We start from the raw sequence: 21,508 nt of genomic DNA, 5'->3' as shown, positions 1-21,508 counted from the left end.
GGTGGGGAGGGAAAGATGTCTTTGGTGGTGGGGTCGGATTGCAGATGGCGGAAGTGTCGGAGGATGATGCGTTGGATCCGGAGGTTGGTGGAGTGGTACGTGAGGACGAGGGGGATTCTTTTTTGGTTTTTATTGCGTGGACGGGGTGTGAGGGATGAGTTACGGGAGATGTGGGAGACACGGTTGAGGGCGTTCTCGACCACTGAGGGGGGGGAAGTTACAGTCCTTGAAAAACGAGGAAATCTGAGATGTACGGAAGTGGAATGCCTCATCCTGGGAGCAGATGCGGCGGAGGTGAAGGAATTGGGAATGGGGGATAGCATTTTTGCAGAAAGGTGGGTGGGAGGAGGAGTATTCTAGGTAGCTGTGGGAGTCGGTGGGCTTGAAATGAACATTCAATCTGTCTTTGATTTCCCACTTTCCACAGGAGGCCCGCATTATCCCCCCGCCTGCCATTTTACCCTGTAGTAACCATTTAATTCAAAATAAATTTCTATTAAATTAATTTACGAGTAACTGGATGGTCCTTAGTGTTGGATTCTCACTAAAAAAAAATACTATATAGATATATTATTCTGTAAACAATAGTCTCGGTACCACTCTAAATCTCAGTACTGTCTTACTGTACCATTAGCCTAAATCTCACTACTCTAAAATCTTACAATTATGACAAGGTCAGTGGAAATTGAAGGTAAGAAAAAAGAGTCACCTGACCACTACTTAGCTATCAGGAGGCCTTGTGTCCAAAATGTCACTTTTGAACTTGTGATGTCATGACATGCAGCTCCCATGATACTCCCTGTGTAATGAATCAAGGTGAGGCTGCTACTTGAAACTAGCAGTGCTAATGCCTGCACCAACTTCTCGTAGAATCCTCCTCGATCACTGCTCACCAGTAACCTCTGTTGGGCACTCTTCTTTCTGTTGAGCACCGGATCCTCCGAGATCTCTTTCTTATTTGTGGTCTCTGCATCAATTTCTCCCAGAAAACTCCCTAGTCGTTTCTCACCAGGTCCTCTTTTGGATGCTCCTCTTCCTGTTGAGTACCGGGTCCTCCAAAACCCCTTTCTCAGTCGTGGTCCCTGCGCTGACTTCTCCCAGAATCCTCCTCAGTCGCTTCTCACCAGTGTCCTCTCATTGTCAATGTTTCAAGTTCAATAATACTCTTCTTCAATTACTTAACAGAAAACTAATACTCTAAAGAAAGTTTAATCAATATTAATTTTAGTTTGTTGAATTAAAATCTTCAACCTTTAGGTAATGTCATTGAATTCCTTAAATTGATGTCTGGAAATTCAAATCTGTTTTTCAACGTTATCCATATCCACGGGTTCATAACATTTTAAATATGTGGCATTATTTTTTATTTTATGCATGCAGATTTTTTGGTTTTTACTGCTTTTCAAATTCTCAAAAGCAATTTTTCAGACTTGTATGATGCTACATCGAAGCTCTTGAGCTCTTCAGCTGTAAATCTCTTTCATGTCAAACAGAAGTTCAGGACAGTCACTGATATCAAAACATCTTTAGTTTTTACATTGCAGTACAATTATGTTAAAGCCATTGCTCCTGATATCTTCTCAACTCTGCAAAAGATGTGAGTCTGTGACCTTCAAAAATAGCAGACAGGGAAAGGAAGTGGGGCATAACCCACACAGGAGGGAAACACAAACTCAGAAGAGCTACTTGAATTTAATAAAAACCAAAAGAACTCCGGATGCTGTAAATTAGGAACAAAACAGAAGTTGCTGGAAAAGCTCAGCAGGTCTGGCAGAATCTGTGAAGAAAAATCAGAGTTAATGTTTCGGGTCTGGTGACCCTTCCTCAGAACTGAATTTGAATTTAATGTTGAGTTTGAACAAGCCCCATTTTGGCTATTGCAGAAACCTTAACCTGCAGTAAGGTTCAAAAATTGATGGAATTCATGGCCTTACCTATCCTGCAAGAGCATTTAAGCGTCACGATCTGAAGTTTTTGTTTGAAAGCACCACTTTTTAAACATGGAGAAAGATTGAATTTGAGAGTGAGAATTGAATATACTCCATTTTGGACGACTTTGACTGGCAGGCTATCTGGTTTAGGCTACAAAACAAAAATTAACATCTACTCATGCAGTTTCAATAGAGTCCTTTGATGATATTTCCCCAATAGCTGTTGTTATGTCATTATGTCATTATTAGTCAAACTTGAAAAGTTACAACTGTCTCAACAGGAGGTTTGAAGTTCATGGTTTTGATTGACAATTTAAGGATGCTGCTAAAGGAATAGGTATATTTAATGTATGGGCTGAAAAGGAGTGTTTTTTTTTATAAAAGTTTAGCCAATCAAGGTGATTTGAAAGCTTTGTATGGATTTCATGATGGAGTTTTCACCTTCTGCTGTATATGATTGAGACATTTATCACATCATTAGAAGCATATTTGTATCAAAACTACGTGATTCTTGAGGGGTGCTTATGGTGGTAACTGGGTGAATGGCTATGCAGGTGGCATAGAGCTGCATGGGGACATGATGGTGGGAAGCAAACATTGTTGGCATGAGAATTATGGGGGTCATGAAATGGGTACAATGCTTAAATTGGGAGTGAGGTGTTGATGGTGTGTGAAGGCTAGAAACCCTAACAACGTTGTAGTGATTGGAACGAAGGTGGGCAGGTGAATCTCATTGAGTACGAGTTCCCTGACTGGGGCTGTTAACTTGAGCCAATCAGGGAGTCCTGGCTGACAGGTATAAACAGGAGTATCAGGGATTCTCCTCAATCTAGGGACTGGCTCTGAGCCAGCTGGTCAGAGTCCATGTACTGTATGCATTAAATAAAGAGTGACTTGGTGATGGGATACCAGCTTCCGTGGAGTTGTCTCAAACTTCTAAAACAGCTGGAATGAAGTCTCAATACTAAGGTAGGTCTTCTAACCAGTTTGCCTCGCCTGCTCCCCCGAGGCCAGCTAATATCTGTTTCCAGGGTAGACACGCACTCCTGGATTGAAAATTCCACATAACAGGGAACGTTTTACAGTGGCTGGTCCATGATTCATGACATTTCTGACACAAGCTATTTGCTCCAGTAGCAAAAATCTGCTTCCTGTGCCTTCCTCAGCCAACAAAAACAGCAGCATGAACTGGTTTGATTCACTAAAACTGGTGCTTAGAAGATTCAATATAAATTAGAGAATCCAGCAAATTTATCTTGGCTTCTCCTAGTTCCAGAAAACCTACATGTCATGAACCAGTAGCTGCAAATAATGCACTTTATTTAATATAGCAGCTCAAATCACAAGGCACTCCACCTAGTGGCATGGCCAGGAACTGGTAAACTGACCATTGCAACCAGTCTGTTTGAATGCTAAATCCAGACACAAAGACAGGTCCTCTGTCTGAGCATCCACCAAGCTTGCTTCATCACAGATGAGATATTCTTTCCTGTAGGACAGGGAAGGCTGAGAGCTGACCTGAAATTTATGCAGCAATTTAATATTGAAGACGTCGTGAAGTTGTTACTACCTGGGGAAAGTGCAAAATTCAAAGCCATAAAGAAAAGCTAATCAATAAGCAATTTGTGGAAATTCATATGCTCAGAAAGTTGTTAGCTTTCTATCACTTTGAGTATTTGAGAAAAGTAGTTCAGAGGCATTTACGGGTAAGCTGGAGAGGTACTGAGAGAGTAATGAATGGAGAGACTTGTTGATAGTTCAGATTAACTAAAGAATAAGAGGCTCATGGAAAGAATAACTGCTACTGTGAACCTGTTGAGCCAAATGGCCTGTTTCTGTGATATAAATGTCTATGTAAATATAATATGTATCTCTTGATTAATTTTTGATTGGGATATTGTCTCACAAGTGAGAAATAGCCAACTGAAATTTATTATACATTTAGAAACTCACCCTGCCTTTAATAGACTGAATTACTTTTCTATCCCTTATAGAAAAGATCTGATCACTACTAGAGTGTTCTCCCACCGTAGTACAGCTGAGATTGCCATTCAATGGTGTGGATGTTTAAAATGCACTATTTAAAACCAGTGCTAAGGTGATCACACAATGGCCTGCAAACCAGGGAACACATGAGAGGTGACAATCAGTTTTCTAAAGCCAAAATTGCTTATGTTTTATTTGCATTGATCTTGCTAATGTACTGAACCATTGAATCATAGAGAATAGAGAGATGCCATTTGGCCTATTGTCTCTGTTCGAAAGAACTATCTAATGACTGGTTTCTCCCGTTTGAATATTAGGAAGCTAGTGATTTTGAAAGAGATATTTGTAGCATTGTTACTACTGGTGGATTACTCCATATTTAGAGATAAAAGATTGCTTAGTAACCACAGCTTGCAGTATGTGCAAAGGAATGGGAACATTCATTTCAACAGTATACGTGGCCCCCCTTGCTTCACGGTACGCACCTAAGCAGCTAGCAAACACAAAAAGCTTGGAAATGTCTGTATGTGTAATCTATCGGTGTTCCCTGGCAATACTTCTACAGAGCCTTGTGTATTAGCCTGTGGGTTTAAATCTTTGGGTTCATTTCACCAAATTTTATGATCCACAACATGAAATCCCAAGAAAAACTGAATTCTCGTACTGAGCTGCTAATGATTTACTAGACATGGCAAACATTCAAAAACAGGGGGACAAATTAGACTGAATTGTACTCAGGAGATGAAAGAAGTGAAAAAAGAACTAGTGGAAAAATAATTACAGCAAGCTGGAATCCGTTTATGAATTTAGCAGATGTCCATATTTGGCAAGTCTTAGTAACTTTCATTTATTATTTAAGATTTTGTTAAATATCAATCCTTTGAAGATTGAATTTTTCTTTTGATAAAACATAATTCTAAATAAATTCATTTTGGAACAGTATAAATAGCAACATAAAGGTTGTGCAGAAAAAATGTATCTACAAAGAATCTAGTAAAGACCAGATTCTAAACAAATTAGTGTTTCTGGTCAGCCTACTGCACAGGGATTTTGAAGGAAAGTATAATTTTAAGGGAATTTCAAAATTCCGCCTTTCATCTTTGGTCCAAATTGATCAATAAATAATTTATCTGTAAAGACTACCAAGGTAGGGAAGAAGGCGAGGGAACAGGTGGAGGTGGGGGTGTAGTGGGGTCACTGTTCAAATTGGCAAACTGCTGAGACATTCACGGAGAATCAGAAAGTAATCTTTCTTAAATCAGGACTGACCCACAATCTTCTGTAGCTATTTACCTTTCGTACAGTGTCATGTGATCTAGGTTTGTAGAGTTCACCATCTGTCTGCAAAAATGGAGTGTCAAAGCCATACCATGCACTTCCTGTCTGTTTCATCACCGAATCCACAAGTGATAACTGAGGATCTGGGATCTTAGCATCAGGTGCATCTGTAAGGAGATACAAGAAAAGATGCAAGACATTTTAATGCTCATGTTAACACACTTATACATGCCAACTATCAAAAGCTGCTTTTGTACAATGTGAAAATCCCATGTTAATATTGCACGGTTCTTCATGAATGCAGTCAGTAGTAATCTGAAAATAAAACTGCTCAAATCATTCACTCAGTTGAAAGTATTTCACTCTGTTATTGGTAACATTTGGGCAGCAATCAAGAGCCAATGGTGGTGCCGAGCATAGCAGTATTTAAGAGCAACTATACAAAACAAAATAAACTTGTTTGGAAGTTGGTGCACTTTGATACAAAGTTAAATGGTACTGCATGAACAGGATGACCCTGGTTACACAGTAGCTCCCAATTAATGCAGCCTGAAGTGCTTTGTGAGTTTTGTAAAGACACTAATAGAGGATTGGCTGACTGGCTGAAGACAGAGTGGGGATAAAAGGGATATTTTTCAGGAGGGCAACTGGAGACTAGAGGAGTTCAACAGAGATCAGTCTTGAGATCACAACTATTCATGTTATACATTAACGATCTTGAAGAAGGTACGGAGGGCATTGTTGCTAACTTTGAAGTTGACAAAAAAATAGTTGGAGAGACATGTAGAGTTGAGGAAGGAGGGAGGCTGTAGAAGGACTTGGATAGACTAGGAGAGTGGGCAAAGAAGTGGCAGATGGAATACAATATGTGAGGTTATATATTTTGGTAGGAAGAATACACACAGACTACTTTCTTTATGGGGAAAGGCTTCAGAAATCTGAAGCACAAAGGGACTTGGGAGTCCCAGTTCAGGATTCTCTTAAAGTTAGCATGCAGGTTCAGTTGGTAGCTAGGAAGGCAAACGCAATGTTAGCATTTAGCATTTCAAGACAGCTAGAAAACAACAGCAGAGGTGCACTTACTGAGGCTGTATAAGGCTCTGGTCAGATGGCTTTTGCAATATTGTGAGCAGTTTGGACCTTGTATCCAAGGATGGATGTGCTGGCACTGGAGAAGGTCTAAAAGAAGTTTACAAGAATGATCCAGGAGATAAAGGGTTTGTCATATGAGGAGCTGTTGAGGACTCTGGGTCTATACTCGATGGAGTTTAGAAGGATGAGGGGGGAATCTGATTGAAACTTACAAAATACTGACAGGCCTGGATAGAGTGGACGTGGAGATGATGTTTCCACTAGTAGGAGAGACTAGAACCCAAGGGCACAGCCTCAGAGAGAAGGGGTGACCCTTTAGAACTGAGGAATTGCTTCAGCCAGAGGGCGGTGAAACTGTGGAACTCATTGCCACAGCGTCCTGTGGCAGCCAAGACATTGACTGTATTTAAGACAGAGATTGATAGGTTCTTGATTAGTAAGAGGATCAAAAGTTATGGGAAGAAGGCAGGAGAATGAGGTTGAGAAGCACAGCAGCTATGATCAAATGGTAAAGCAGACTTGATGGGCCAAATTGCCTAATTCTGCTCCTACATCTTATGGTCTTATGGTCTCATTTCTGAAACAATCTGTTGTAACACAGCTTTTGAAGTTTTATATTTACCAACTCAACCAAAAGGCTGCACTTCCTTTCAATTAACTAATTTATCTGTATAAACATAACTCACTGTTTGCACAGAAACCACAGGTTTGCCAGCAAGTTTAGGATAAATGGATGTTCTTGTTACAATCAGGTCTAAACAAAGGAGTGGTCAAGGCAAAGAAAATAATTCTCAAAAAGAAAACAACATACTTGTCATAATACATCATGTCTGGCTGACTTGATGGAAAGGTGGCTAAGGAGAGTGGAGACAGGAAATGTTGAGACTTAGATTGTTTCACTAAAGCTGCCAGGTGTATTGGCTATTAACATGTGCATTGAAACAATCTGACACACAAACATTTCCTGTGTGGTTTTATGTTCTAATTTAGAAACCTCCCTTATTTAATAAAAGAATCAAAAGTACTGATGCCCTTGAAACTATCATGACATCTGTAAGTATGGCATTCAACTATTTAGTAAGTGGTGCAGCATATTTATAGTAGTAGTCAACTGGCCATTCTTACACATGGGCCGTCAACATCACTGTATGGTGTGCAAAACTCTGTTACCACCACTGGTTTCTTCCATCAGGCAGAAGATACAGAAACCTGAACACACGCACCAGTAGGTTCAGGAACAGCTACTTCCCGGCCATTATCAGACTGATGAATGGACTCTCTAGTCTCAAATAATGCTGATCCTGCTAATGTTGATCGCAACTAGTGCACGCCCTGTGCAACGTCACCTGTATGCCTCTATCTAAGTCTTTTTACAACCTCTGATCAGTGCACCCTTGCTTATTATGATCTACCTGTACCGCTTGTAAACAAAGTACTTCGGTACATGTGATAATAAATCAATCAATGACTGCATCGCAAAAGTCACCACAGCACAAAGAAGGACTTTTAACTGGATGAATGAATTGACTAGGTTTATTTTCAAGTTGATGTTGGCTGTGCATTACCTATACATCAGGAGTTTTGCAGTATTTATGTGGATTTTTCACATTGCACAAAAGCAGGATTAAAGATTAAGAGATAACTGGACCAAAGCAAGTAGATGCGATTCACGACCAATTTTCATAAATTGTGCAGTTAGTTTTATATATCTGTTGCTGTTTCTATCTACAAGAATAATGTTGACAGTCTTGTTTAAAGTTGCCACATGTAATTACAGCTGGAACACCTTCAGACATAGGCTCTGCAGCACCAGACATAACCATTGGTGGCACCAGACTCAAGGTTGCAGAAAAATTCTCTGACCTGAAAGCGTGCTTCCAGGGGTGCTATTCGAAACCTCTCGCTATGAAGGCCAACATACGATTTGCCTTCTTAACTGCTGGCTGTACTGGCATTGTTACTTTTAGCGACTGATATACAAGGATACTGCAAGTCTCATTGAACTTCCCCTTTTCACAATCTATCCCCATTCAGATAACAAATGCCCTTTCTGTTTTTGCTACCAAAGTGGATAACCTCACATTTATCCACATTATCTTCAATTATTTGCCCAGTTACTTTACTTGTCCAAATCACACTGAAGCCTGTCTGCAGTCTCCTCACCGTCCCAACCAGCATTGCATCATCTGCAAGCTTAGGGATAGGATATGTAGTTTCTTTACCTAATATAGTTTGTGAATAGCTGGGGTCCAAGCACTATTCCCTGTGGTACTCCACTGAGTCCTGAAGAGGGTTACGTCTGAAGCTGGTTGGGACAGTGAGGAGAATGCAGACAGGCTTCAGTGTGATTTGGACAAGTAACGTAACTGGGCAAATACTTGAAGATAATGTGGATAAATGTGAGGTTATCCACTTTGCTCCTTTCCTCCAGATGCTGCCTAGCTTGCTGTGTTCTTCTAGCCCCCTCAGACAAGGACCCATTTTTTCCTACCCTTTGTTCCTCCCAATAATCAGTTTCTATCCATTTCAGTACTCCAATTCCAAGCACTTTAATTATGCATGCTGATGTTTTACATGGAACATTTTTGAAAACCTTCTGAAAATCCAAGTAAACCACATACACTGGCTCCCCCTTATCCTCTCAACCAGTTACATCCTCAAAAGATTTCAACAGGTTTATCAAGCACGACCTCCCCTTTGTAAATCCATGCCGAGTCTGTCTGATTCCGTCACTACCTTTCCAGTTTAGATCTAAATAAATGTATAAATGGTGAAGGTTGACAGGAAGTAAAGACTCAAGATATTTAATTTACTACCAGTAAACATCTTGTTGCTTCTATTTTAAAGCAACTGATATAACTAAGCAATTGATAAAACAATATTAAGATAATTTTCACAAATTTGCCAATGTTTATGGATCAAATTGTGCAAGTCTGAGAGAATAATCTATATTTTACAATTTGAGAATACATCATAAAATGACCTGCAAGATCGAACCAGTAGAAAGAAATTCTGGTATTCAATGAGGGCCAGGAACAAGGAATGGCATTACTCAGTTTGGTATGATCTATGAAGAATATAATATGCATATTGCTGTATGAATCAATACTAATAATTAGCAAATGGTATTAATAGCCCACTGTAAATGAAGAAAGATAGTATTTCATAGAATCCCTACAGTGTGGAAACAGAACATTTAGCCCAACAAATCCACACTGACTCTCTGAAGAGCATAACAGCCAGACTCAGCACTCCTACCCTATCCCTGCATTTCCCATGGCTAATCCACCTAGCCTACACATTCCTGGACACTATGGACAATTTAGCATGGCCTATCCACCTAAGCTGCACATCCTTGGACTGTGGGAGGAAACTGGAGCACCCAGAATAAACCCACACAGACACAGGGAGAATGTGCAAATTCCACACAGACAGTCACCCGAGGCTGGAATTGAATCCAGGTCCCTGGTGCTGTGCGGCAGCAGTGCTAACCACTTAGAAACCATGCCACCCATAGTCCTAAAACAAAAAATATATTACTAATGGCCATATTATCTTACGGTAGTATTTTAAAATATTTTAATTTAATACTTTCATTAGATTGCTTTATCTTTGCAATGTTTATTTTAATTATTACTACATCTTATTTTTCCTAATTCATTAAATTCATTGTTGATAAGTAAACAAAAAATATGCAGAAACACACATCCTGAAAATCAGAGAGTTTTCTTTAAAAGCTACTCCAATTATCCATACAATAATATGGTTGAAGTTTCTTTTAAATAGTCTGACAATTCTGTAACTCTCCATTTAATGCATTACTCCCCTTACATAACTTAGCTCCCACTTACACATAGATGGTTGTGAAGCTCCCAAACTAAAGCTCCCAAACATTTCTAGTTTTTGTGGCATCACTGCTTCTTCCAAACTTTCCCGCGACTGTTCAGCAAAATTGCATGGTTGAGATGTTAGTAGTCTATGCAGACTTTCAGCTGTAGAACAAGGAGAAAATGAAACAAATTGCAATAATAATTAAACAGTAATTCATCAAATGTTTTATTTCATAATTGGAATTATTATAAAGTCTGATATTAAATGACAAATAAATACAATCTAGGAGGAAGAATATATTCCTACCCTCTCTGACTGCAGCAGTCAATAAAAATCCAGCTTGTGGAAATTCAACGGTATCTGGTTTGATCAAAAGCTGCGTTTCCTGACCTGCTTCTTCATAGCCATTTCTTTCAGCCATTTCTGCATAGATTTGCAGCTTCTCCTCTAAACTACTGCAAACTAGCTGATCCTGGAATCTCAGTCGCTCTGTATAGAAAGATAAACAATCACTGTGCAACTTTCTACAGTTGAACATGTGAAGACGTGTTTCACCACAATGCAGAGAAAAATAATAGTTTAATATTCCTTCTAAAAGCAATATAAAAAACACTGATCAACTCTGTATATAAAAAACAAAGAAAATAAGATTGAATACTATGCAGACTTTCTTCAGAGTACTCCTGTGCAATAATGGCCATTATAAATGGTTCTAAATAGGAGATCAAATACATTTATTCAAGGGAATACTGTAGAGAGTTGTAAAAGTCTGATAAATTCTCTTACTAGGCTTTTCCTGAAATCTTATTTTTTCATTATTTGAATCTGATATTTCCATTATTAACAGAATTTGAACCATTAGACCAAAAATGGTGATTTATCACTAATATTTATGTTAGACTGTTTCATATTTCAGCATTTTTCTATTGATTTTGTATATAAATACCACACAAACTTGGAACTTAACATTTAGGGATATTTAAACTTTCCAAAAGACAAGAATGATGGAAAAGGTGATGGGGTAGCATGTTAAAAAGAAATTAAATGAGAACAGTTGTGAGAGATGATCTAGGCTCATGGTAAATGTAGAATTCATTTGGGTACAGGTGAAAAACAACAAAGGAAAGAAGACGTTAGTAGGAGTAGAGTATTGAACCCCAAACAGTAGCCATGTAGGAAAGGCTATAATTCAACAAATAATAGGAGCATGCAAAAAGAATGGAACAATAATTATAGGTGATTTTAATCTTTATATTGATTGGTTTAATCAAATTGGAAGGTATAGCTTCTTAGACCAATATCGTCTTAAGTTGTTCTACAACAATATTAGGCAGCAACTGGAGAATGTTGGTTGGAGGAAGCTGTTTAAGGGTAAATCTACATCGGACATGTGGGAGTATTTCAAACAGTAGTTGATAAGAGTTCAGGAGCAGCATGTTCCTGCAAGAATGAAGGATAGTTATGGCAAGTTACATGAACCTTGAATGACCAAGGATCTTATGACATTGGTCAGAAAGAAAAGGAAGCATATGTAAGGTCCAAGAGGATGGGAACTGAGGAAGCCCTTTAAAGTATACAAGGGAAGTATGAAAGAACTTAAAAAAAGGAATTAGAAGGGCTAAAAAGGGTCATGAAAAGTCATTAGCAACAGGATTAAGGAGAATCCCAAGGCTTTTTATACATACATAAAATGCAAAAGGGCAGCTAGAGAAAGGGTTGGCCCACTCAAGGACAAAGGAGGGAATCTATGTGTGGAGCCAGAAGACGTATGTGAGGTTCTAAACAAATACATTGTGCCGGTATTTACCAAAGAGAAGGAATTGGTGGAGGATTATCTCAGGGAAGGGAGTGTTGAGTTTCTAAGCCAAGTTGCTATTAAAAAGGAAGAGGTGTTGTGCGTCTGAAAAAGTATTTAAGGTCCCCAGGTCCTGATGGAATCTATCCCACAATATTGAGGTAGGCAAGAGAACAATATGCTGGAGCATTGACAGACATCTTTGTATCCTCTTTCACCACAGGTGAGGTCCTAGAGGACTGGAAAATAGCCAATGGTGTTCCACTGTTTAAGAAGGGTAGCAGGGATAATCTGGAAATTACAGCCCTGAGAGTCTTGCGTTGGTGGTAGGGAAGTTATTGGAAAAGATTCTCAGGGACAAGATCTATACACATTTAGAAGCAAATGGACTTGTTAGTGATAGCAAGAAAGTCAACGTTTTGGGTTTTTGTCAGGACTGATGTAAACACGAAATGTTGACTTTTCTGCTCCTCTGATGTTGCCTGACCTACTGGGTTCCTCCAGCTCCACAAAGCATTAACACAACCACTCTAAATGAAACATGATCTGCTGAGGGGTCTGAGCTTGAGCACCTTGATGCTGACCACATGTTCTTCAGGATTAACAACGGCCAGCCCAACAGTCAAGAGTGGACTTTGCTATTTGATTTCAACTGGTGCAGAAGGTTGACTCATTTCCTGTGGGGCTAAACAATTGGCACATGGTTTTTGGTTTAAGTAGTAACTTACTAGTGCCTATGCTTCAACTATGCAGGACAAATGAGCAAAACACAACATCAATGCCGCCATCCAGTCCTCTAACATTGCAAAAGTTTCAGAATAAAGCCAATCAGCTATGTAAGTTGAGGCTTGGTCTAAAGTCACATGATATGATATGAGCCTAGATGGTAAAATCAGTCTTTACTTTATGCTAAACTCCCAATCATTGAAGCAACAGGAAAAATTAATGCTATTTGAATTAATTAAGTTGCTGTTTCAGAGACCTACAATGAGCTTTTCTCCTTATTCAGGAGTAAGTTTAATTTCAGTGTTTGACATCCTTCTGGCCAAATTCAGCTATTGTGAATCAGATAAATCTGTTTTTTTGGTGCGTGCATGTCTATAGACATTGCTTCCTGTTTTGGAAAATTGCAAAGCGTTTTCCTGAAACAGCACTTAACGTGTTTATTTAAGATAATGCGAACAATGAACAATCTCTTTCGTATGCACGTACCTTGGAATTTCTGGGTCCTGGCTGCCCTTGCCTCAGCAATACGCTTGTCCTCTTCATATTCACTTAAACGTTCTTCCTCCTCCTCAGGACAGCTTTAACGACAATAATAAACAATACAAAAGACCTGTTAAAAATTATGTTGCAGTGGGGAATGGGGGCAGTGGCATTGTACTGGTGTCACTGGTTAGTAATCCAGTGACTTAAAGATAAGTATAATTGTAGCAGCCTCCTGGTTGCTAAAGCACAGATTGCTGACTTGGCCAAACAGCAAGGGATGCTGGGTACATTGGTCAAGTGAAACTCTGAAATCACAAAACCCATACACCAGGCACAGTGCAAACACAGCAGTCAGGTGCTAATGACATTAGCATAACGTAAAAGGCAACAGTTATTCTGGACAGACATATCCCAAGAACTTATCCAGTAAGCAAAGGAGAGCCCAGACAGAAAGGCACCAGGTCCTGCTACATAAAGAAACTAACAGTAACATGTCATTTAAATGATTGACTCTTGTTTCGAACTATTAAGTGTATCTCCCTGAATGGCCAGAAGTATAGAAAGTTCCAGAAAATTTCTAAAGAAGGGTCCTGACCCGAAACGTCAACTTTCCTGCTCCCCTGACGCTGCTTGGCCTGCTGTGTTTCTCCTGCTCCATTCGGTGTTGTCTTTGACTCCGGCATCTGCAATTCTTACTATCTCTAAAAGGTACAAAAACATGGGTTCACCTGCAGACCTCTCTTGGAACAGCTCTCGGAATCTCTGCAATCGTCCGGGGCCTTCCGAGGAGACAGCATGGCAAGAGGCAGAGACGAGCTGGCCATCCAGAGAGACAGAGGAAGAAAGCAGCTTTGCTGACCCAGAGACAGCCACAGACAGAGCAATTGTGTAAATTTACAAGAGACTCGGGAAGTATTGTAACCTTAAGGGGACAAATAGGATTAGGAAAAGTTTGTTTAATATTAAAGATTATTGTCAATTTGTTCCTAATAAAATGGGAATGTTTTGCTTTGGTACCGGCTTGTGTTCATATTGATTTGACGTTTTAGTATTTGGAACACCTGGGCAAATTCATTCATAACATTCTGGTCGGAGTTGTCTGTAACTTATTTAAAGAGGAATTAGACAACATAATGGTGACTGTGAAACAATTGCCAATTGTGGCAAAAACCCATCCGATTCACTTACATCATTTAAAAATGGAAAATCTGCCATACTCACCTGATTTGATCTTCATCAGAGGGAAAATACTCCATTGGTTGGAGTCAAACCTTGCATAAAGGAAGATAATTGGACGGTTGTGGTTGGAAGCCCATTATCTCAGTCACAGGACATCACTGCAGGTGTTCCTCAAGATAGTGTCCTATGTTCAATTATCTTCAGTTGCTTCAGCTTTCCCTCCATCACAAGTTTGGAAATGGATATATGTTTGCTGTTGATTGCAAAATGTTCAACACCATTCACAGCTGCTCAGACAGTGAAGCAGTCTGAGTCCATATGGGGTAAAATCTGCATAGAATTCAGGCTTGAGTTGATAAGTGGCAAGCAAACTTTGTGCCACACAAGTGCCAAGCAATGACCATTTCCAACAAGATAGAATACAATCGTTGCCTATTGACATCCAATGACATTGCCATCACTGAATTCTGCACTATCAATATCCTAGAGGTTATCATTTACCAGAACTGACTGGACTAGATATCTAATATTTACAAAAGTAGGTCAGAAGCTGGGAATTCAGCAGCAAGTAACACTCTTTCTGACTCTTCGAAGGCTCTCTACCATCTGCAAGGTGCAAGTCAGGAGTGTAACGGGATACTCTCTACTTGTATGCTCAACACCATCCAGGACAATGCAGCCTGTTTGACTGGAATTCTGTCTAATACATTCAACATTGAGTCTCTCTGGTTTGACAATTTTTCATTCAGTAGGGTATTATCACCTGATTGGGAATACATATATTACTGTCACAGGCCCTTCTGTGTCTGGGCTAAGCCATCCCTTTACAAATCATAGCATGCTTTCATTGGCATGTTATGCCTCAAGTGCCCCTAGTTCAGCTCACAAAATATGATAGTGATGATATCATGAAAACATATACTGTATATTAGCACTGGCAGCATGGTACGGCATGTGCAAGATGCACTGCAACATCTCACCAAGGCTCCTTCAAAAGCACCCTCCAAACTTATGATCTCTACCGTCTATAAGAACAATGGCAGCAGGTGTATGAGAGAAGCACCACCTTCATGTTCCCCTCCAAGCCCCAGACCTTCCTGGCCTTAGGCTATATCACCATTCCTCCTTTGTCACTGGGTCAAGATCACAGAGCTCCCTTCCAGACATCACTGTCAGTGTACCTACGTTACAAGGACAGCAGCAGTTCAGGAAGGCAGCTTAGCACCATCTTCTCGAGGGCAATTCAGAATGCATACTAAATTACTGGCCTAACTAGCAACCAACATTCCGTCTAAGCTGTGCAGCAGGTTCTGCACACACTAATCGTTATGTTAACACCGTCCCAGCACTAACTTCCAGTTTTGGAAAAGCAATTGTGCACAAACATCAGAAGCCTGTAAGCAAAGAAAAGTATGTAGTGGAAACATTACTAATGTTGCCCCCAAATGAATAGAAAAAAAAAATTCAACTTTTAGTTACAAATCACAAGTAGACAGCTAAGTATCATAACATGTTTCTCAAAATACATGATTACTATATTGGGTTGGGCCATTGGAGATGCATTGAAATGTTGTCTAAAATTGACTTGAATCTTATCATCTGCAGGTTATGTCCAAATATTTTCTTTTAAAATCTTATGGTCCGTTAAATATGTTACATGAGAAATATAGTGGTTCAGTGGTAGTATTCTACATCTGGACCCCAGAATCTCCAGTTTTGAGTCCCTACTAGAATTTATTTGTCACAGAAGGAACATTCATGATATACTTCAATGAGCTGATAATTAGTCAGGGAATCTTTTTTCCCAAAAATCAGGGGAAAAGTGTGTTTGTGTGATCATATTCTAAAAACACGGTTTATCTAACAAATCTTTACTGTTAAAAACCTAAAGAACTGTGGATGCTGCAAATCAGGAACAAAAGCAGAAGTTGCTGGAAAAGCTCAGCAGATCTGGCAGTATCTGTGAAGAAAAAAAGAAATCAGAGTTAACGTTTCGGTTCCTGTGACCCTTCCTCAGAACTCCAGCAACTTCTGTTTTTGTTCCAAATCTTTACTGTTGCTGGTATTAGCAAATCAGAACTCAAAATTTCAGATACTGTCCAAAAATGAAAATAGTACCCAAATATTTGATGTTCCTGCATTTATTGATATTAGTTTGCTAAGGCCCAATGCATACACTTTTCAGCTGGGCATCAGCTGAACCAAAAGAACATCATATTGTACATTATATGTCAGTATACCAGACAGTTCATTTATCTTTGATTATTGGCAGAGCACTTTCCTGTTTCCCGGCAGGCTCGTTGTCACGAGTGCTTTTCCTGTTCGCCACTGAGGAATAATCATAACCTAACTTTCCCATTTAATGGATTAATTGTTGAGCACAACATCACAATGGCTTGAAATGTACAAAAACAAAACACTATAAAAGAGCAAAAATGATATTTACCCAATTAAGTCCATTCCAACACTGTGGACTCTATAAAATTTATTAAATTTTGAGGAGGTAATTACCTGAATGTAAAAATTCTCACACTAACCTGTAATTTTCTTTCCCAATCCATGCAAAGGACTGAATGCTGTATGAATGAAGTTATTTCTTCTTTCTATGAGCCAAGCTGACACAGTTCTCATACAACGTGCATTTACCAGCAGGTGTCACCAGATAGTTCTCAAGAGCATGAATATTGGATTAGCACCACATTAGGGCTGACCTCCCCAATAGTATTATCTCTTTGTAGACTGCAACGGAAGTCTGACTGTTTCCAGTCTTGGGGGAAGGTATGCATGTTGAGGTGGAATGTTGGATTTTGTGTCTGTAAGAGGGGTGGTGGGATTAGGTTCTCTCATGCAATTACATTCTTCTCAGCTTATTACATCTGTATGCACAGGTAAAACATCAAAATGTTATGGGCAGGGAGGCTGGAGGTTCTGCCCCCTGCAGGGACCTTCTGGTCTCCAACAGGACAGCACTCCACTCTGTGCAACCCAGCAACATCACTCAACCCCTGTTCATAACCCCAATCACCCCTGGAGATTGCTGAGACTGCACAAATAATGTGCCATGCTTTAGCGACACCTCCATGAGGTTCTCCTGAAGGTTGTCCTGGAAACAGAGGAAGTTCTTTTCCTTAGGCATCGCAAAAGAGGCCATCCAAACTGATAACAGCTGAACAGAGATGGCTGCAGGAAGCTAAAGTCCATAGGTGGCATGTACACCTTTCTACTCAATGTTTCTTGTCCTTGTGAGTGTAAGATAGCACTGTACAGTTGCCATTACACAGGACTGTTACACAAGACAGGATGCCAGACATTTCCAACAATGTCATAGAGTCATACAGAACAGAAACAGATCCTTCGGTCCAACTCGTCCATGCCGAGCAAGTTTCCCAAACTAAACTGGTTCCACTTTCCTGCATTTGCCCCATATCCCTCTAAACCTTTCCCATTCACGTACCTGACCAAATGTCTTTTAAATATTGTAACTGTACCTGTATCTGTCACTTCCTCTTGCAGCTCATTCCACATACAAACCACCCTCTTACCTGGTCTTGGTAACGTGCGACTCCAGACCCACGGCAATGTGGTTGATTATTACTATCCTCTGAAGTGGCAAAGCAACCTCTATAATGCCATCAAACCAGACAGAGCACCATAAATGACATTGTCAAAGTCAGTCCTTTCAACCCTGTACCAAAATTGGGACAGAGGTCTCACAGACAACAGCCTGATACACAGAATCATACCTGATAGAGAACACCATCATCATTCTAGCTCTGTCCTATCTCACCAACAGAGCAGACTCAGTGGAGGGGGGAATACAGTTGGGAACAAGTTGCCCTGAGAGCCCGTAACAGTGATTCAGGACCTAGCTCAAACAGGGTCAAGAAAACCTTCTGCTAAATATTACATACCACCACCCCTTGGTTGATGAATCGGTAATTCCTCCATGTTGAATGCCTCTTGGAGGAAGCATTAAGATCTGCAAGGATGCTCCATCTCAACCTCCTCCAAAGGTTCTCAGCATCATGGATTCTAGTCTGCAGACGATTTGATTCACTTCATATTATATCAAGAAATGGCTTAGGGCAATGGATGCTGCAGAGAGTACAATCTGGTAATAGTACTGAAGACTTGTGCTTCAGAACTTGCTGATCTCCCCTGCTTCCAACCAATCAAGCTGTTCCAGTACAGTTACAACACTGGTATCTACCAAATAACATGGAAAATTGCCTAGATATGATCTTTACACAAAACACAGGACAAATTCAACTCAGTCAATTACCACCAATCATTCTCATCTAAATTATCATTAAAGTGATGGAAGGAGTCATCAATCGTAACATAAAGCAGCAATTGCATCATAATAACCTGTTCACTGTTTCTCATTTTGAATTTTGCCAGGGCCATACAGTTCTAGGCCTCATTTATGGCTTTTGTTCAAACATGGACAAAACAGCTGAACTCCAGAGGTCAAGTGAGAGTGACAGCCCTTGACACCTAGACCCCATTTGACCAAGTGTAAAATCGAGGAGCACTAGCAAAATTGGCGTCAATGGGCATCAAGGGCAGACTGCCCCACTGGTTGGAGTCATACTTTGCATAGATGAATGCAACTGTGGTTGCTGGGAGTCAGTCATTTCTGCAGGAGTTCCTCAGTGTAATGTTCTAGGTCCAACCATCTTCAGCTGCTTCATCAATGGCCATCCATCCAAAGGTCAGAAGTGGTGATGTTCGCCAGTGATTGCACAATGTTCAGCGCCATTCAAGACTCCTCAGATACTGAAGATGTCTATGTCCAAGTGCAGCAAGATCTGGACACTGTCAAGGCATGGGCTGACAAATGGCAAATAATGTTTGTGCCAGTCAAGTACCAGGCAATGACTACTTCCAACAAGACATTCAATGGCATTATTGTTGCCAAGCCCCTCACCATCAACATCTTGGGGGTTAGCATTGAAAGAACATGAACTTCTACTATCCATATAAATAGTGTGGCTATAAAAGCAGGTCAAACCCTAGGAATTCTGCAGTGAATAACTCACTACCTGATTCCCCAAAGCCTGTTCACCATCTATATCAGGCACGTGATGGAATACTCCCCACTTAGCTGGATGAGTGCATCTCGAACCACACTCCGGAAGCTTGACACCATCTGGAAAGCAGCTCAACTGACTGGTAGTGTATCCCTCCCTGCACCACCAACACTCATTGGCGGGAGTATGTTCCATCTACACAATACAATGCAGAAATGAATCAAGAATCCTCAGGCAGCATCTTCAAAACTCACAATCACTATCATCATCCAGAAGGACAAGAACAGCAGATACATGGGAACACCATCACTAGCAAGTTCCCTCTATGAACAGAAAGCTGGAAGTCGGGATAATTAAGGGAGAAAGTATTTTAAGATGGAGGTGCCCTCTCTCCAACTTCTTTAAAGTTTAATTAAAAATGGATCACGCAGCCATGTCACACCTGCGAGAGGAAGCCCTCCCCATAGTCTTGCCTTTGGATATATTGCTGCAGTCGTCAAGGATGGAAAGCTTCTCAACTGTTGGACAATTGGCCCCATTTTCTGCCTTCAGGAGGTCACCTCCAGGCAATAAAGCTGGTAGCCGCTGCCTTCAGGGGTTTACAGGCCGAGTGGAAAATCCCAATCTTCTGTAATTTGCATCCACATGTTTTTGAGGAGCAGCGTGGACCATCTGCTGCTCATGAGTTGGAAACCCTGCTGCGCCCTTCCGACCGTCACAGAGATGGCTGAGAGGTGGGATGGAGTCAGGGAAATGGAACATTAGCTGGAGGGACCTTTTCTTCAGCTCTCACCACTATTCCTGGCTTCAGCAGGGGAACAAAACCTGTCCCCAAGTTTGCTCAACTGGGAAATGCAGCAGAACTCTTATCTATATAAGAGTGTACTATTAATCTCAAAAATATGTAGTTAATAAAAGTCAATGAAAGGTTTATAATGGTTTCTGGAATAATTTGTAGTTATCCCAGCAAATACTTCCAATATCCAGTCTTTCAGTTTGAGCTTATTGGCAAATCTAAAAATAAATATTCTCCTCCATATCATTTGAGATCACACCACAAAAGGAACTTCATTTATTACTGCTCTGTTTCATCACCAGCTTTCCACTGCTAAAAAATTACTTCTGCTTGGTTAGGACCCTATAGCTCTGAACTGTAATTAATCAATTATGGTGAATTCTTTGAAAATAAGCTGCAGAGTCAGACAACAAAAACAGCTATTTCAAAAACAGTTCACATGCTTTTATTTGCAGATCTGACAAACACAGGACATTCTTTTTAAGAATAACTCAAATGTTGTTTTGCAAACCATAAAACAGGACTGGATATGCAAGATGTGAGCCATTATTCAACTGACTAGAACCACAATGAAGATAGTTCATTGAGTCTAGCAGTGACAATCTTATGCCTGTAGATGTTTTGGGGCTGTAGTCAAAATAAGAAGGCAACTGCCTATTCTTTAGTTCCTTCAGATTTGTTGTATGTAGAGACGACTGTGTCAAGTTAAAACCCAATCAAAACTTTGGCATGTGATTGGACAGAAACTATCAAAGGAAGCAGTTTTAAAAGGAGTAAAACCCTTAAAGCAACTTATGGGCTTAGAAAATGGTATGTCACACAGATGGATGTGTGTATCGTGTTGTCAATTTACCTGCTAAATTTAAATTGTTCTAATACACATTTCTTAAGTGTGATCAATAATAACTCCCATTTATACAGCAGATATAAAGAGACATTTGGTAGTGCTGAAAGGAGACAAGGATTAGCTTCTCTCTTGAACCTGATCCTGGATCAGTTTATCAGAGAAAAACACTTAAATGTGACAGGTTTCATCATTGATAGGTATACCAGACACGATCACATCTGTCCACTTCAGACTTAAGACTGAAAATGGGAATCTTACAAAATAAATGACCAAGATAGAAACAGTGACAGGGAACATGCTCATTAAAGAGACAAGCTCAGCAATGAAGGCTGCTGAAGTGCCATGACGAATGCAGGGTCAAAGGCTAACAACTGTGCAGTTGTTTGAAAGTTTTAAGGAATTTGGAGAATTTCTTTCTCCAGGTACGGATAAAGAAGCAGGAATTACAATAGTTGGGAGATATGGCTGAGAAGCAGCATGAGGAGATGGTTTGAGATTACCCAGTCAGCAATGAAGACAATAGGAGTACAG

At 40.1% G+C, this 21,508-nt stretch overlaps 1 protein-coding gene across 2 annotated transcripts in view; it reads right to left on the bottom strand.

Annotated features, from left to right (window-relative positions):
* arhgef28a (Rho guanine nucleotide exchange factor (GEF) 28a) overlaps positions 1–21,508 on the bottom strand; it is a 380,773-nt gene that overhangs the window by 89,313 nt on the left and 269,952 nt on the right. For both annotated transcript variants that reach the window (XM_048621117.1, XM_048621120.1), the window contains 4 exons: positions 13,126–13,217; positions 10,425–10,607; positions 10,139–10,279; positions 5,211–5,362 (listed from right to left, as the gene is read on the bottom strand). In XM_048621117.1, coding sequence (XP_048477074.1) covers positions 5,211–5,362; positions 10,139–10,279; positions 10,425–10,607; positions 13,126–13,217 — 568 coding nt within the window. The remainder of the gene's footprint in view (positions 1–5,210; positions 5,363–10,138; positions 10,280–10,424; positions 10,608–13,125; positions 13,218–21,508) is intronic.

This window comes from Rhincodon typus, chromosome 3 (assembly GCF_021869965.1).
Source record: "Rhincodon typus isolate 14 chromosome 3, sRhiTyp1.1, whole genome shotgun sequence".
In the NCBI taxonomy this organism is placed as follows: Eukaryota; Metazoa; Chordata; class Chondrichthyes; order Orectolobiformes; family Rhincodontidae; genus Rhincodon; species Rhincodon typus.
Note: the sequence above shows the minus strand (reverse complement) of the source record. Positions and strands in the feature narration are given on the sequence as shown.